This window comes from Balaenoptera borealis (genome assembly GCF_965194805.1).
Source record: "Balaenoptera borealis genome assembly, chromosome: 13".
In the NCBI taxonomy this organism is placed as follows: Eukaryota; Metazoa; Chordata; class Mammalia; order Artiodactyla; family Balaenopteridae; genus Balaenoptera; species Balaenoptera borealis.
This window is the reverse complement of record NC_138870.1, coordinates 35,447,012-35,465,924: the sequence shown is the minus strand read 5'-3', so window position 1 is coordinate 35,465,924 and position 18,913 is coordinate 35,447,012. Positions and strand designations below refer to the sequence as shown.

Genomic DNA, 18,913 nt, shown 5'->3' with positions numbered 1-18,913 from the left:
TTCCTTAAAAGGCATCCAAAAATATACTGTAAAGTCAAAAATCTCCTCCGAATATACATAATTTGTCATCATACAGAGATTTTTATATTCTCTGCCAGGTCAAAATAATTCCTCTAGTGACAAATTCTGAATCTAGAAGCTTAACTTTGCCCACAAAATATCTGTATTTCACTCTATTACAGGTTATACAGAAATTTTTCAGTTCATTTTTCAAATATATTAATGAAAACATTCTATAAAGAGTATTCTGTGGACCCAAAAATGTTCTCATTTTTTGGTACTCAAGACTCATCAAAAAGCACAGGTAGACCAAACAATGCATAATTGCATTTCTTGGAATATTTATGAGATAATTTGCATAGAGTATAACATGCAATATAAATATAGCCCAAGATCCAAGGTTTAATTAGATTTTTGTTCTGAATTCATTGCCTTGTGACTAGTGGCTTAGCATGATTTCTAGAAATACTTTTAAAAGCTCACAAAAGAAGCATATAAATATTGCATTTTCCTTATACTCCATATTTATACTATTCTTACACTTCTAAACTACTAGAGACATTCAGACATAGTATAATTACTGAATTCAGAGTCATTCACATTCATTCTATTACTGTGTGTAGTAAAATTTAATAATCCTTGAGGACATTTTCCCCAAATATACTTTAAAACACTAGAACAAACTAAAATTTTCATCCATAATTTAAAATCCAGGCAAAACTCTCAGATGTGAAACATAAAGAAGAAATTTTGCCTTACCTCATACTCAGAAATTTCAGGTAAGTTACTTTCATCTGCCTTCTCTAGCTTTTCAGCGGCCCACTTGCTTGCAGCCTCAGCAAGTTCCTTTTCCGTTAGCCTACTGGGTTTGTCTAACACCTAATAAAAACAAAAGAATGGTTCTGTTACAGTTCTCAAGGGCTTTTAAATTTCAAATACATCAAGAAGTATACCCCACTTACACATAAAATCATATAAGCCTTCAAATTTATATAGAGAACAAGTACATTCTTCGCTTTTTCAAAAATATTCAACACAGAATTTAGTTGAGTTGCAGTTTGTTTGGGACATATAGAGTAGATCTGACTCCTACTTTCATTTATATAAGCTTTAGAAATTCATCTAAGGAACAAAACAAAAGACACTGACAACTAATATACTAAATAGTGCTTAGAATATACAAGACATTATACTGATTTCAACTTTGTATCTTTAATTATATTCAATGAAATAACTAATACCAAAATTTCATCAAGGTAAATTCCTAATTAACGAAACAGAAAAGTCCAGATATGCTATTTTATACTTTGTAATAGTTTATATAAATCCTACTCTTCACACGGAATGTATACACTTAAATTTCATTTTTTGGTACTACCACTACTTCCCTTCTCCAACCACATACAGTACTAAGCAAAGTATAGGATTTGGAGTTACAGACAAAGCTGGGTTTGAATAGCAGTTTCATCACTAGTGAGGGTAGATGATTTTATATACATAACTTATGACACTGTGAGCCTTCGTTTTCTCATTTACAAAACAGGGATTAATAATATTATATTCACTCTTAAAGTAGTTGTGAGAATCAAGGGAAGTAACAGACCTGAAAGCATCTAGCATAATGCTTGGTACTTTAATTTTGTCTCCATCTCTTACTTCTATAACGTCACATCATTGATTCTAAATATACCTCTTCTGGATGACAGTGTCAGTAAAAATCCCCATGTTATGGTACACTATCATTTAAAAGCGCTTACACATGCAAACCAAAAAAAGGTATTTTAATTAAACGGAATTTCATGAAAGTGGCTAGACTTCATCACCCCCAACTTATAAACCAAAAAACTGAATGTCAAAAGGTTAGTGATTTGCACACAGTTACCAATAAATGCTGAGCTGGAACTTAAAACTAGGTCTTCTAGATGAGTAAGGCCCTTGACCACCTTCAATTCAATTTACCAAAAAACTGGTTTGCCATCCATAATATTTACTGGAAGATAATCACCGTGTATCTACATGGAGTGTTTCCATGGCCACCGAGTAAGCCTAAATATCTTACTCCAAAGCCCTACCCATACATAAGGTTAAAAAGATATAAGCAGGGCTTCCCTGGTGGCGCAGTGGTTGAGAATCTGCCTGCCAATGCAGGGGACACAGGTTCGAGCCCTGGTCTGGGAAGATCCCACATACCGCGAAGCAGCTGGGCCCGTGAGCCACAACTACTGAGCCTGCACGTCTGGAGCCTGTGCTCTGCCACAAGAGAGGCCGCAATAGTGAGAGGCCCGCGCACCGCGATCAAGAGCGGCCCCCGCTTGCCACAACTAGAGAAAGTCCTCGCAAGAAATGAAGACCCAACACAGCCAAAAATAAATAAATAAATAAAAATTAAAAAAAAAAAAGATATAAGCAATACCTTTATTATTACTCAGTAATAAGGTTAAAAAGTTTTTTAAAAAATAGAAACACACACAAATACATTTTTTTAAATGTACACCTCACTTTTCTTTGGTACCTGTTTTGAAGAGAAAGTTATAGAGCAAAAACAAAACAAAACATTGTAAATTATCTCTAGTAAAGGAAGCAAAATCTTTTATAACTGAATCCTTCTATTCAACCATTATTAACTCTGTACACTTAAAAAACTCTCATTTGAAACTGCCTTCTAACAGCAGAAAATAAACTCTGAAAAACTATTCCTACGTGACAGTAACCATAATGTTTAAAAGAAAAAGTCCTCCACCATATCAGGAAATCTAGGTAATAAAGCTAGCATGTAACCCTGGGAAGAGGACACAGGGAGCTGTACTTTCCCAATACATAAAATGATTATAGATCTAAAATTCTGAAATTCTAATTCCATTCTAAGACAAAAATGCAAACATCTAAAATAAACTGTCAGATGAAAATATCTAAAATCCATTAGGGTTGGATTTTACAGTTAAAATATATTTTTATCACGTACCATAAAGTCCTATGCTGTAACATATTCACACCACATTATAGTTCAAGAGAAATAAATATTTCAAATATCATAATTTAAATATTCATAGTGACTTAGATGGGTAAGTATTATTTACTCTTCATTCATTTCTAGCTGGGGAAAAAAAACCCAAAAAAACAAAACCAAGCCAGTGTTTCAGATGGGTAAAGCACCCTTGATATGATAAGAAAGAACCGAAAAATCCAATCAATCTTTCCTATTCAAAATCCAGCATTCTAGCATCCTCAGACTTCTGGGAAAGCTCCAAAGACACAAGTTGTCACAAAGACACCTTTTCTTTTTTCCATTTGAGGCAGAGAAGCGGCTGCCCACTGAATACCAGCACAGACCACCAGGTGATATCTATTCTTACAGAAAAGCCAAACATACCAAAGACAGAAAACAAAAAGAAGTGAAGAAAGACGAGAATAGAAGTAACAACAGTTATGGAAAGAGAAAGAGTGTGAGGTTGGTGAAGAGAACCTCAGCAACACCCCAAAGTTTTAAGTTTTGAGGATTAGAACCATGCACCTTTTCAACATGTTTTCGGATGCTGAGAAGGAAGGACTGAGAAGAATGATGCAGTGATGACTGGCTATGTCCTTGAGAAAATGATTTAACATCTAAGCCTTTTCCATAAAATGGAGATATATACCCACTTTTTTTAAATTGCAAAATAATCACAACCTTAGCGTTAGCTAACACCTGCATCATGTCACATAATTACCATTTCTTTTTTGTGGTGAGAACATCAAAGATCTCTTAGCAAATTTCAATTATACAGGAGAATATTATTAACTATAATAACTATGCTATACATTAGATACCCAGAAGTTATTCATATTATAGCTTCAAGTTTATAATCTTTCACCAACATCTCCCCTTTTCTCCCATCCCCCAGACTCTGGTAACAACCCTTCTTTCTGTGAATTTGACTTTTTTAGATTCCACATGTCAGTGGGATCATAGAATACTTGTCTTTCTCTGTCTGGCTTATTTCACTTAGCATAATGCCCTCAAGGTCCATCCATGTTGCCACAAATGGTAAGATGTTCACCTTTTTCATGGTCAAATAATATTCCATTGTATATGTATACAATATTTTCTTTATCCATTTATTCATTGAGGGCAGGTTAGGTTGTTTCCACATCTTGGCCATAGTGAATAATGCTGCAATGAACACAGAAATGCAGGGGAGTTCCCTGGTGGCCTAGTGGTTAGGATTCCAGGCTTTCACTGCCGTGGGCCAGGCTCAATACCTGGTCAGGCAACTGCGATCCCGCAAGCTGGGCAGCACAGCCAAAAAAAAAAAAAAAAATGCAGATATCTCCTTGAGATACTGTTTTCATTTCCTTTGATTTCTTCAGTGATCCATTGGTTGTTTAGTAGCATGTTGTTTTGCCTCCAATGTGTTTGTGTTTTTTGCAGGTTTTTTCCTCGTAGTTGATTTCTACTCTCATAGCCTTGTGGTCAGAAAAGATGTTTGATATGATTTCAATTTTCTTAAATTTACTAAGGCTTGTTTTGTGGCCTAGCAAGTCATCTATCCTGGAGAAAGTTCCATGTGCACTTGAAAAGAATATGCATTCTGCTGCTTTCTGGATAGAATGCTCTCTCTATATTAATTAAGTCCATTTAGTCTAATGTGTTATTTAAGGCCTATGTCTCCTTACTGATTTTCTGTCTAGATGATCTGTCCACTGATGTAAGTGGGGTGTTAAACTCCCCTCCTATTATTGTGTTACTGTCGATTTCTCCTTTTATGTCTGTTAATATTTGCCTTATACATTGAGGTGCTCCAATGTTGGGTGCATATATATTTACAACTGTTACATCTTCTTCTAGGATTGACCCTTTGATCATTATGTAGTGTCCTTCTTTGTCTCTTGTGACAGTCTTTATTTAAAGTCTATTTTGTCTGATATAAGTACTGCTACTCCAGCTTTCTTTTGATTTCCATTTGTATGGAATATCTTTCTCCATGCCCTCCCTTTCAGTCTGTATGTATCTCTAGATCTGAAGTGAGTCTTTTGCAGACACCATATATATGAGTCTTGTTATTGTATCCATGAAGCCACTCTATGTCTTTGGTTGGAGCATTTACTCTGCTTACATTTAAGGTAATTATCAATATGTATGTTCTTATTGCCATTTTGTTAATTGTTTTGGTAGGTCTTTTCCCCCCCTTTCTTCTTTTGTTCTCTTCTCTTGTGATTTGATGACTATTCTTAGTATTATGTTTGGATTCCTTTTTCTTTTTTGTGTGTATATATATTACAGATTTTTGGTTTGTGGTTACCATGAGGTTTCTATATAACAGTATATTAAGTTGCTGATCTCTTAATTTCAAATGCATTTTTAAAACCCTGCATTTGTACCCTCCTCCCCTCATGATTACTGTCTTTATCTTATTTTACATCTAATTGTTTTGTGTATCCCTTCACTGCTTATTATGGATACAGATGATTTTACTACTTTTGTTTTTTAACCTCCTTACTAGCTTTGTGTGTAGATGATTTCCTACCTTTACAGTTGTGTTTGCCTTTACTGGTAAGCTTTTTCATTTCATAATTTTCTTGTATTCTTGTTGTGGCCTTTTCTTTTTCACCTAGAGAAGTTCCTTTAACATTTGTTGTAAAGCTGGTTTGGTGGTGCTGAATTCTTTTAGCTTTTGCTTGTCTGTAAACATTTTGATTTCAAATCAAACCTGACTGAGAGCCTTGCTGGGTGAAGTCACAGGTCACAGGTTTTCCCCTTTCATCACTTTAAATATACCGTGCCACTACCCTCTCTGGCCTGCAGAGTTTCTGCTGAAAAATCAGCTGATAGTTTTATAGGAGTTCCCTTGTATGTTATTTGTTGCATTCCCCTTGCTGCTTTTAATACTCACTTTATCCTCAATTTGTGTCATTTTGATTACTATGTGTCTCAGCATGTTCCTCTTTGGGTTAATCCTGAACAGGGCTCTCTGTGCTTCCTGGATTTGGGTAACTGTTTCCTTTTCCAGATTAAGGAAGTTTTCAGCTATTATGTCTTCAAATACGTTCTCTTCCCCTTCCTCTCTCTCTCTTCTCCTTCTGAGACCCCTATAATGTAAATATTAGGGTGCTTCATGTTGTCCCGGAGGTCTCTTAAACTGTCCTGATTTCTTTTAATTCTTTTTTCTTTTTTCTATTCAGTGGCAGTGATTTCCACTACTCTCTCTTCCAGCTCACTGATCCGTTCTTCTGTATCATTTAGTCTACTATTGATCCATTCTGGCGTATTTTTTAAATTTCAGTTATTGTATTCTTCACCTCTGGTTGTTCTTTGTATTTCCTAACTCTTTGTTAAAAACTTCTAACTTCTCACTCTGTGCATCCATTCTCCTCCCAAGTTCTTTGATCATCTTTACGATCATTACTCTGAACTCTTTTATAGGTAGATTACCTATCTTCACTTAGTTCTTCTTCTGGGGTTATATCTTGTTCCTTTCTAGAACATATTCCTCTGCTGCCTCATTTTGTCTAAGTTGCTCTTTGTATTTTTATGTATGTGGTAGGTAGGTTATGCTTCTCCACCTTGGAGAAGTAGCCTTCTGTAGGAGACGTCCGTTGTGTCCCAGCAGTACACTCCCTCCTCCGCCATCACCTAAGCTATATGCTCTAGGCGTTCCCCCTAAAAGGGCTGTGTGGGTCCTTCTGTTATGGTGGGCTAACTATGTGGGTAGTCTGGTAGGCTTGGTTGGCCCCTAGTCCAGTTGGCTGCCCCCAAGTCCAGCTGGTTGCCAGGCCCTGCCTTGTGGAGATGCTGCTGGCTACTGTTTAGTTGGGCCTGGTCACAAGGTGGCTGGTTGCAGAACCCTAGGGGGCCCCAGAGCTAGTGCTGGCTCACTGGTGGGCAGTCAGGGTCTCAAAGACTCTAGAGCTGCTGCCCACACACTGGCAGGTGAAGCCAGATCTGGGGTTAGTGCCAGACTATTGGCAAGCAGAACTGCTTCCTGGAGTCTGGCTGCAGGGCCAGGGATCCCAGAGCTCATTTCAGATTGCTGGAGTAGGGGGGAGGCCAGTTCCTGAAACAGTTGGGTATGGGGTCGGGGGTGTCCCCAAGGTTGTGCTGGCCTGCTAGTGGTCAGTGCCAGGGCACAGCTGGTCCCAGGGCAGGGTCTGGCTTGCTTCTGCTGTCTGCCCCCTAGTGGGTGAGGCTGGTCTAGAGGCTAGTGCAGGCTTCCCGGCAGGAAGGGCTGGTGCCTGTCCACTGGTGGTTAGAGCTGGGTCTTGGCCCTTTGGTGGGTAGGGCTGTGTCTAGGGGTGTGTCTAGAGGTCAGGAAGTCTTTAGGCAGGCTGTCTGTTGATGGATGGGGCTGTGTCCCCACCCAGTTAGTTGTTTGACCTGAGGCACCCCAGCACTGACCCCTACAGGCTGCTGAGTGGGGCCAGGTCTTGGTGCTAATGAGCCAAGATGACAGCAGCCAGCAACAGTGTTCATGTGTCTGAGCGTTCCCTAGTATGTCTGCCACCAGTGTCCATGTCTCCAGGGTGAGCCGCAGCTGCTCCCTGCCTCTCCAGAAGACTCTCCAAGACCAGTAGGTGGGTCTTGTCCAGGCTCCTATCAAATTACTGCTTTTGCCCTGGGTCCCACTACACATGGGATTTTGTGTGTGCCCTTTAAGAGTGAAGTCCCTATTTCCCCCACTCTGTGGGGCTCCTGCAATTAAGCCCTGCTGGGCTTCAAAGCCAAATGCTCTGGGGGCTTGTCTTCCTGGTGCCAGAACTCCAGGCTGCGGAGACTGACATGGGGCTCAGAACCCTCACTCCTGTGGAAGAACTTCTGCAATATAATTATCCTCTAATTTGTGGGCTGCCCACCTGGGGGGTATGGGATATGATTATACTGCGAGTCCATCCCTCCTACCTGTCTCGTTGTGGTTCCTTCTTTACGTCTTTAGTTGTAGAAGATCTTTTCTGGTAGGTCCCACTCTTTTTCACTGATGCGTGTTCTGCAGGAAACTGTGATTTTGGTGTGCTCCTGAGAGGAGGTGAGCTCAGGGTCTTTCTACCTTGCCATCTTGGCTGCTCTCCTTATGAGAGCAGTATGAGCAGTGGTCATACGTGCATACTGAAGCATCATGGCAGATGGACACCGAAATCCCAGTGTTGACACGTGGGCTGAGTTTTGTGGCCAATAGGAGGCAGTTTATGATAAAAGATGCTTAGGCAAGGCTAAGTGAAGGGGTGCAGAGCTTCCTTGCACTCTCAGAGCTGCCATGTGTTTACCCTGTTTTCAATTCTTTTGCATATATAACTAGAAGTGGCTTGCTGGATGATATGATAGTTCTAATTTTTTTTTTTTTTTGAGGAATCCCCATACTGTTTTCCAATTTACATTCCCACCAAGAGCACACAAGGATTCCCTTTTCTCCATATCCTCTCCAACATTTGTTATTTGTACACTTTTTGATGACAGTCATTCTGACTGGTGTGAGGTGATATCTCATTGTGGTTTTGATTTGCATTTCCCTAATAATCAGCAATGTTGAGCATCTTTTCATATGCCTGCTAGCCATCTGTATGTCTTGTTTGGAAAAATGCCTATTCAGGTCTTCTGCCTGTTCTTTGATATTGATATTGAGTTGTATGAACTATTTATATATTTTGGATATTAATCCCTTGTTGGTCATATCATTTGCAAATATTTTCTCCCATTTTGTAGGTTGTCTTTTTATTTTATCAATGGTTTCCTTTGTTTTGCAAAAGCTTTTAAGTTTAATTAGCTCCCACTTGTTTATTTTTGCTTTTATTTCTTTTTAGGGTTTTTCTACATATAAAATCATGTTATCCACAAATAGTAAGAGTTTTACTTCTTCCTTTCCAGTTTGGGTGCTTTTTATTTCTTTTTCTTGCCTAATTGCTCTGGCTAGGACTTCCAATACTATGTTGAATAAAACTGGTGAGAGTGGGCATCCTTGTCTTGCTCCTGATCTTAGAGGAAATGCTTTCAGCTTTTTGCCACTGAGAATGACATTGGCTGTCAGCTTGACATATATAGCCTTTATTTTGTTGAGGCATGTTCCCTCTATGTCCCCTTTGTTGAGTTTTTATCATAAATGGATGTTAAATTTTCTCAAATGCTTTTTCTGCATCTACTAAGATGATCATATGATTTTTATCCTTTATTTTATTAATGTGGTGCATCACACTGATTGTTCTGCAGATACTGAACCATGCTAGCATGCCTGGAATAAATCCCACTTGATCATGGTATACGATCCATTTAATGTGCTGATGAATTTGGTTTGCTAACATTTGGCTGAGGATTTTTGCATCTATCTTCATCAGAGATATTGGCCTGTAGTTTTCTTTTCTTGTAATGTCCCTGTCTGGTTTTGGTATCAGGATAATTCTAGGCTCATAAAACGAGTCTGGAAGTGTTCAATCCTCTTCTATTTTTTGGAAGAGTTTGAGAAGTACAGGTATTCTTAAATGTTTGGGAGAATTCATCGGTGAAATAATTTGAGAAAATTATTTAACTTCTGAGCCTGTTATATAAAATGGAAATATACACTTACCTACATCATAGAATGTTTATATGAATTAATAACAGAAGAAAATACATAATATAGTATATAGAATCAAGTAATTATACAATAAATATTAGGTCTCTGCCTATTACCCCACTTCCAAAATAAAAGCACAGTCTCTCAAATATGCCTCATCTGGATATTCATTCCCACTCGGCTATGGTCAAGATGAGAAGGGGCTCAGTAAATATTAATTTTAGCATAACCTGTGGAAATAATTCTATGAGAAAACTGCTCATTTACTCTGGGGGCAACTTTTAAGTTATGGTTACTTAAAACTCAAGCTTTCAATGCAGCAAATTACCTCCATTAGGTGTGACAGTAAAGAATAAAAAAGCATCTGTACTATACAATCCATCTCATTTACTTTGTGTTTCCTCTTTGAATTGATTTTAGAAATACAACAAACCTTTGATGAAGGAACTGCTGAAGAACTTGAGGGTGAAGTGTCTCTTGATGTTTTCAAAGACTGAACAGGTCTTTCTTTACCTATATAAGAAAATATAAAATGCAATTTTCTAGCTTATTTGTTTTCAACTAGAGTGATTTTGTAAATGAATAAATAAGGGGTGGAGGTCATACACTTATTTTAATAGTGAAATCTTTATTACATTATTAAATTAAATCTGTTAATATCTAAATCCTCCTATCTTAGAGGCTGGGCACCATCAAAAATTTCAAATAACCTAGAACCAAAGGACAGCATATATGGCAATCTAGGCCATATCAATGCCAGTTAGCAAACACGGAACCACAGAGAAGACCTCAGGAAAGGCAAAAAACATTTTAAGATCATAAATGCTTCCTCCTCCAAGTTCCGAAAAGTTAACTTTTAATACATCACACTAAAAATCCAATGGAGGTTATTATATAGATACTACCAAAGAGAATTAGCTAATTATTAGCTAATTAAGCTATAGCTCAAAGAGAAAGGTATGTAGGAAACTTAACAGGTATTCATGAAATGTTTTAAAAAAATTAAAACTAGAAAACTATAATAGAGCACTCACTAATCCAGTACCTGATATGAATGAGTACCTAAATATTTGTTAAATGGTGAAAAATAAATTTGTATGCGATAAAGTCACTAACCTTTATCTTTGGTCACTTCAGACACTCACATAGTGCTCTATGTGTACTATTGTTTTTATGGAAATATAAGCCAGAAAATAAATTTAAATATTATTTTAGTTGGTTCAACGAAAACAACAAAAATGGGTTTAGTTAAATATAATCTTAAAAATAACAGTGAGCTGTTGCTAATAGAAAAACATTTCATTAAATTATCTATATGTCAACTGTAACAGATATCCTCTGCTTTCAAGTGCTAGGAAAACTTTAATTACAGAGAAGAGGAAAAAGTAGCACCAAGTTTGGAGTGACACAGAAACTGGTCAAGACTGGATAGTGGGTTAAGGCCAGGAAAGCAGTCAAGAGCAAAAGCGGAGACAAAACGACCTTGAAACTGAGGCAAAGCCAGCTTCAGTCAAAAAGCCTCTTAAGCTCTTCCTGCTACGGTCAAGACAGCGAAGTAAGGGCCTGGAGGTCAAGGGCTTCCAACCACCTGGCGATGTAGTGAATAACATCTCTTTCCAATGTCCTGCAGAGCCGGAAAGGCTTGCTCAAGACGCCCCCCACAGCTCCCCGCACCCACAACACGTGGCAATGTGTGAAGATATTTCTGATTGTCACAGTGGGTGAGTGCCACTGGCACATAGTAAGCAGAGGTTAGGGATGCTGCTAAACATGCTACAAATGCACAGGGCAGCACCCACAACAAAGAATTATCCAGCCTCAAATGTCAGTAGTGCTGAGGTTGAAAACTCCTGCTCTAGGCACAGTATTCCAACTGTGAAGCTCCAATAGTCTTAAAAAAGACCTAACTCTAGAATCTTTTAACTTGTGGTACCATTAAGAGACTTTCACACTAAGCAAGTTTAAAAGTTCTTACAGACCTTAAAAATCAAAAGCAAAATGATACCAACCATCATTACATCCCCAAATGGCTAAGAACATGGTTTATTTAGTCATTCCCTACTGTATTTCCATTGCACATGGCAAATTCCATATCATAATGTGACAGTGTCAGTCTATCCCACTGCACCAAAAGCCCCTAGAGGAACAAGTATCATAGCTCATTTTTTTCCAAATACCCAAGGCCTACCTAGTTGAGTCCTTTAAGAAAAGAGTAGGCACTCACAAACTGGTGAAAAGATGAATTCTTTTTCTGCCCTTAGGATTCAATGACCTCCCCAGTCTATTCTGATTAAGTATTTCCTTGAGAGATGAAGAACTCAGCACAGCACACTATGTTAATTAAAGACATAATTATAGGCTCAATTCTGGCACACAGCAGCTAAACACAGCAAAAAACTTTCACAAGCAGCTGTTAATCTCTTATTTAGCACCTCCTTTACAAACAAAACATCAGCACTACAGGTATGCCAAGTATGGTATCCAAGTGTAGTCTTAGGATCTTTCACGATTTTAGCTGCATAAGGCTAATTTAAGCAGATTTCAACCAATCTCAGCGTGCAGAAGCAAAGGAACATTGAAGGAGAGGGCAGTGGTTTATCAAATATCAACATATATTCATATATACCGGTGGCATGAAGGGCAGGGACAGGCAAGAAGCAAAGGATAAAGAAAAAGGATGATACAGATGGCAGCAGAAAGAGCACAAAAACGGTAAATAGAAATATCCAGATCCTACTGATGTTGGGTCCTTTCTGTCAGTGACTTGTCTACTCTACAGATCTCAACCTCCTATGAGGTGGCAGTTGCTGACTGGGAGTGTCTAGCCCAGACAACAAACCCACATGTCTCCCCAAATCCTACTACCTGAGTCTGCTATTGTTCAACTCTGGTTCCAACAGCAGACTAATGGAGCAGTTATACACTTTTCCCATTTCTATAACCTCTATCAATTATAGCCCCCCACCCTTCACGATCCCAAATCACAATCTAGCTCAAAACTCACCTCTTTCTGGCTTTCCTTCATTCTGCCGTTTGTAGGAGGCACCAGCACGCACGGACTCTAGGGAAAGGTGGGCAGGGAGGAATTAACACCAGCACCTCTGTGCCCAGGAGGAACAAGAGAAGAACCCAGAAGTAGGAGTAGTGAGAACAGGAACTTCTGAGCATTTGCCAGTGACCCTAACCACCTTCCTACCCTGCTTTCAAGTTGGGCTGCCTGAGCAAACACCAATGAAGAGAAATAAATAACAGAATAGGAGAAAAACTCTGTTTAAGATTGCGTCCAACAACAATGATGTATGAAGATGAGGCTAACCAAGGACAGCATGAGCAGAAAGAAATGAGAAAAGGATCCTATGATAAGACACCAAAAGTTAAAGACGGGGATCACACGTCTTACTTATCACTATAAGCATCTAATCTAATCTCCTCCATAAAGTCAATATTCAAAGGATTAAAGAATGACACCAAAAAATCAAGAGTGAAAGATGAATCACCACTAGAAATCAAAAAGGACACCTGGGAAAGTTTTCATGGTATATCATATCAGTTCCCTGAGCATAGGACGGCTACCGGCAAGCAGTCATTCTGACGTGTTCTCAACAGGTAGCCTATTACTAAATCTTGCTAATTCTTTTTATACGAACTCTCTCACATACGGATTTTCCTTATAAACAAATCCACAGCTACTTGATCTCCCCTAATTATCCCATACTTAGAATCTTGTAAATATTTTGTTAGTTTCCTTACCTGCAAACTCTTAATGATGCAGATGGAATCGGCTTTCTAAATAGCCTAAATAAACTAGAAGGGGCTCTCAGCTATATTTCCAATAAGTTTTCTTATCATTTATTTCAAATTATTCTACTATAGATCCCAAATTGCCAATTTTATCTTTTTTTCTGAGAAAATAATACATTTTCTGAATCACTTTGGCACTGTCAGCACCTTGCATTAAAAAAAAAATTCAAGAAACATCACACAAATATTGCCATCCTACTTTTGCAAGAACGTTGAAGACGCAGTATCCTTATCTAATTGTTCACTGATGTCATCAGAAAGTTTTGTTCCTCCTGAGCAGCTGATGTGTTTTTATCTAAGTTTCACTATGAACACTATTTATTGCTCATTTCCTCTTTGTTTTAGGCAAATCCTTAGTTCACTTATAGTAACTGTTGAAATCCTTATCATAGGCAACTATTTCATAAACTACTAACTTTATTCTTTTATTTTCACACCCTTATTTCCCTTTTATATAAAATTCTTCACCCGTTTACTTAATCCTGTTTTAATAAGTGTTTATTTTTGTTAACCTGCCTCAAATTCTTTGTAGATCAAGAGATCAGGACAATGATATTTTTTTATAGGAGTGTCTGGGGCTTGGGCCTGGCTCACACTAGCTGTTGAGAATGAACTGTCTGTATCTCTTCCAAACTCTTAAGTTCAGTGACTCCACACTGGTAGCCTGAAATCAGCCATGGTAAAAGTATTCACTCCACGAATATTGGCAAACGTCACAATCAGGTGTTTTTCCCCTGAAGAGTCAGTTTACTAACACACCACTGGTGCTGTGTTGATTGATTTTGATTCCAAATTTCAGAAACACTGTAGGAATTACTGCATTTAACTACAGATTCCCATCCATGCTACCTTCAACAGACCTGGGCTACTTAATAATACCCTAACAGACAGTAAAACCACCCAGCTGAATCCAGCTCAGACTGCAAAATCATAAACAAGTGGTTGTTTTAGTCCACTAAATTTTAGAGTATTTTTTTTAACACAAGAGATAATAGAAACAACCCACTGTGCTTAAACTCTTTATCCCAGAGTTTCCAATGATCTGCTTACATTAAAACTGAAGGTCTTTCTTCTTGTCCTCTACTACTGCAGCTTAATGATTCATACACAAGTTAATCTTAATATTTTACCATTTGCTTTTCATGCCTTTGTACGTTTCTGTTTGTCATCCTACATCTTCCTACCTTTCTCTTTCTTCTTTGTTGGTTATTGTTCATTAAATATGAATGTTCCTCCTATCCTCAATCCTTTTTGTTCTGTTATTCTTCCGTGGCTCCAACCAATACTATGAAGACAAATGTCTCTCAAATCCACTTCTTTCACTCACACTTCTATATTTCTAATTGACAGAATGCTATTCCTTGGCTAATTAGCCATTACCTCAAATTCATCTCACATGTGATCTTAGTAAGCAGAAACTAACTCCTACTTGAGAGCAGGGCAAAAGGGCTCAACACATTCCTGCCTTTGCTGTGATTTGCTAAAGAAAATGAGTTCTAAAGTAGGATGAAGGAAAGAAACCAGGAAAGAAAAATTCTAAAGTTGGCAATATGGAAATCAAAATCCAAGTCAATGTATTGGTGAGTGAAAGAATAAATGGTGAGGAAGACAATGAACAAGAATTTCAAATACTGGTTCCATAGACTAGATATAAAGTTCTTCCCACGCAGGTGAAATGAAAGCCAGAGAAGCAGCTTAATGTTACAATAAACATTTAAAAGTTCTGTAAGAATTTAACAATATTTGCTGTCTCTTTGAATATAATAGCTGTAAATCTGATACGATCTTTCAGAAATATACTTTCTTGCTGATGTGTTCTCCTGATGAAAGCAGCGATGAACTTAACCAGACTCACCCAATCCTATCAAGTATTATTAATTATTGATAACCCATATAGGAGCAAAATACACTGCTAGGAAAAAAAATTAAAACCATCCCTAGAGGGACTTCCCTGGAGGTCCAGTGGTTAAGATTTCGCCTTCCAATGCAGGGGGTGCAGGTTTGATCCCTGGTTGGGGAGCTAAGTTCCCACATGCCTCGTGGCCAAAAAACCAAAAAACATAAAACAGAAGCAATATTGTAACAAATTCAGTAAAGACTTTTAAAAAATGGTCCACATCAAAAAAAAAAAAAAATCACTGGAGATAATAAAATTAGGGGCTACATCTTGCAAACTATTAAATTCTTGGTACAGTGCCTGATGTATAAGAGAAAACCAGATACTTCTGAACATCTTATCAATAAACAAATAAACTTAACAGCGCAGGTAGTAGATTCATCTCTCCTTTGATAGCTGAAGCATTAAAGGGGAAATTAAGATATGAACAAATGAAGATGTGGTGGCTATAAAGATGCTGAGGAAATGATTCATTTTTCTGGATCATGGATGAAGACATGCAAATTTGGGGCTCTTGGTTAGGAAGAACATGATTTCTCAGAGATCTACTGGTTTATTCAAGAAGGTATGAAACAGGGAATTCTCTGGAGGTCCAGTGGTTAGGACTCCGCACTTCTGTTGCAGGGGGCACAGGTTCATCCAGACACAGGGGTAGAAAAAGCTCTCTCTGTATCACCTCTGCTTCCCACAAATAACAAACTTTTGGAGGTAAGAGATCCAACAAGTTGAAATAAAGGCATATTAACTATGAATACATGGAAGTGCATTTCTGAAGAGAACTTTCCTTTAATACATCAGTTACAACCACATGAGCTCACTTTTTAAAATATAAGTAAAATATTACATCATCTGTACATATTATGAACATGTGCAACAGGGATGCTATAAATGCCTACACATAGGAAAATGCCATTAATTGATTACTGTTTCAGAACCTCCATCACTCAGGTGCCAGAAAAGCTAAATAAAGCTGTACTCCTGGGATTCACCCAGAAAACTCACAGCCAAAGTTCTTTGTGATATAATAAATAGACTCTCACACACAAGAATACATTGTAGAATCTAATTCAATAGCACACTTACAGCCTGGATCAGTTAACAGCCCACGATCAAATTCCTCATGAAACAACTCATTCCAATAACGCTTCTCCACTTTCCTCCTTCCACCAACTTCTGCCCACTCTTCAGATATCCCCTAAAATGCCTAATCCCATGTAATGATTTGTCTCCTTCTCTAACCCATAAACTCAGAGGGCAAAGACTAGATCTGTCTTGCTTGGCAAACCATTTATATGAAATATATTTTTGTTGAATGATTTTATGAGTACTGAACATAAATACAATGACTTTCAAACCAAGAAACACTATAAAATTTAGCTGCTAAGAAAATAGGTTCTTACTGCGTAATAAACATGATCTGATGGTAAAGCCTTATTTCCATATTCCCATTATCACTTACACCCGCACAGAAAAGCCTTCTTTCTAAAGGCAGAATTAAATCTCTAAATTTTATTGGAATTTCACCTATGATCCAAAAATTCATGTGGACTTCCAAATTCATTCACAGCCAACAGGTATTAAGACATGTGTCTTTTCCCATTATACTTAAGTTCAATAATAGAGTCTATCTTCCAAATACACTCTTCTCAAAATAGTATTTTTAATTCTTGTACATTTTCAGTTATTGTAGAAGATATGCTTTCGAAAAGGATTAAACACTGATGAATAAGTCTTTCTTAAAAATATCTTTCATTCTTAACAATGGCTGCTGATATTGAGAAAATAAGGGGAGGCTGAGCCCAAAGTCAGAGCTATAGAAAATCAGATACAGACCAACAAAAACAATAAACTTACAAATCTTCCATAGTAATGACATTTAAAAAATTCAACCAAAATGTCACACAACCTAATTTATATATGAGCATCACTGGTAAATGTGACATTAATCTGTAGCAAATGTTTAGAATGAATTAACAAAGAGTTTGTAAATACTTAACATAATCATCCCTAGGAGCCACAACAGATTTACAAAACAAAGCAAGGCAATCTTTATGTCATTGTTTCCATAGTGGAAATGCTTTGTGATCCTCAAGTGGAAAAGAAAACAAGATGGGGAATCACAACTGGTTGAATAACAGCAAACAATGCAGGTAAATGGCTGTGGTCCACAGAGGGAGGTGCCTAGAGGTTTCTATATTGGGCCTTATGCTACTCAACATAATTTTTTTTTTAACATCTTTATTGGAGTATAATTGCTTTACAATGGTGTGTTAGTTTCTGCTTTATAACACAACATAATTATTAATGATTAATACAAAACACATAAAGCATACTTCATTTGTAGATAAAACAAAGCTGTTTTTATCTGCTGCTAAATACATAGGATCACTAAAGAGATTTTAAGACCTTTATGGAAGAGAATTATAAGCCAAAGTTAACTACATGAAATATATCATTCCAAGATTTTTTTTTTTAATGCATTAACTACAAACAAATAATTGCAGCTGAAAAAAGTACAGGCTGCAGGGCTTTTTGTTTCATAGTAATATATGTGAAAATGGCCTAGGTTTCAGTTGTCTGCAGTTTCAGTAAGGACCAGTAATACAATATGGTTGACAAAATAAAAGTTCACTTCTGGCATCATGACTTAAAAGGAATAGAAAGAAAATTAGGAAAGCAAAAGGTCTGAAAACCATGTCAAATGAAAGGAACAGCTGAAGGAACTAAATATATTTAAACCTGGAAAAAAAAAAATCAAAAAGATTATGATGGTACTTTTCAAATACACAAATGGTTCCAACAAAAACAGAAATATCTTTACGGCTCTAAGATAAATAACTAGTATTAAGTAGACATTATAGGAAAAGATTTTAATTGTTTTTTAAAATGAGCTATACAAAAATGGAAAGACTGTACTGTGATACAGTAAACATCACAGGAAGTACTTTAACAAAAAGTCTCCCATACCCATATGGGAGACTAAACATAGTGATCATTATTAATGCTATTATCCTAAACAGAGGTAAACAGCAAAAGTATAAGATAGGAAAACAATGAGATTCATTTGAGAGAAGGTAGGGAAAAAGGAAATAAATAAATAAGAGATAGTTGACAAATGGGGAGATGTTTTGTTAGACTAAATAGAATAAAATAAACTTTAAGTAAAAATACACAAGGTATACATAACAAAACAATTTTAACTATAACAGTATCATAATAATCTGTTAATAAACAGATTAAGAAGGACAACCTACACTGTTAGCATGTAAATATGAACAACAATAAGGAATGAAAAATAGTATCGTAGTCACCGTTATGACCAGGTTAGTCCACTTAAGTTATAGGCAGAAAATTCTTAAACGTGAAACACAAGGTGTAAACAGTTTGATTTAGGAAGATAATTAGTCTATGTCAGTACAAAGTTCCATAAGATTTAACCCAAAAGGCTAAGTAGAAAAAATTTAATTAAATAACATGTGTGGACATGTGTGCACACGTGTGTATGTGTGTAAGCACAAAATGGGAACTAAGCAGCTGAGATGAAAAAGTAATAATCATTCTGTGGCTTATAATTAAGCACAGATACATTAAATGCACAGAACAATTGTGAAGAATTAGTCCTAAAATAATTACCATGGACAAACTACTAGTGATTATTAAAATAAATAAAATTACTCTGAAAAGTATGAACAAGAAGCAA

The 18,913-nt window shown here is 37.1% G+C and overlaps 1 protein-coding gene across 22 annotated transcripts in view; it reads right to left on the bottom strand.

Annotated features, from left to right (window-relative positions):
* PPHLN1 (periphilin 1) overlaps positions 1 to 18,913 on the bottom strand; it is a 259,607-nt gene that overhangs the window by 97,012 nt on the left and 143,682 nt on the right. For 17 of the 22 annotated variants that reach the window (XM_082349474.1, XM_082349473.1, XM_082349471.1 and 14 more), the window contains 3 exons: positions 12,520 to 12,576; positions 9,949 to 10,028; positions 760 to 879 (listed from right to left, as the gene is read on the bottom strand). In XM_082349474.1, coding sequence (XP_082205600.1) covers positions 760 to 879; positions 9,949 to 10,028; positions 12,520 to 12,576 — 257 coding nt within the window. The remainder of the gene's footprint in view (positions 1 to 759; positions 880 to 9,948; positions 10,029 to 12,519; positions 12,577 to 18,913) is intronic. The other 5 variants (XM_082349487.1, XM_082349478.1, XM_082349476.1 and 2 more) reach the window with 1 other exon arrangement.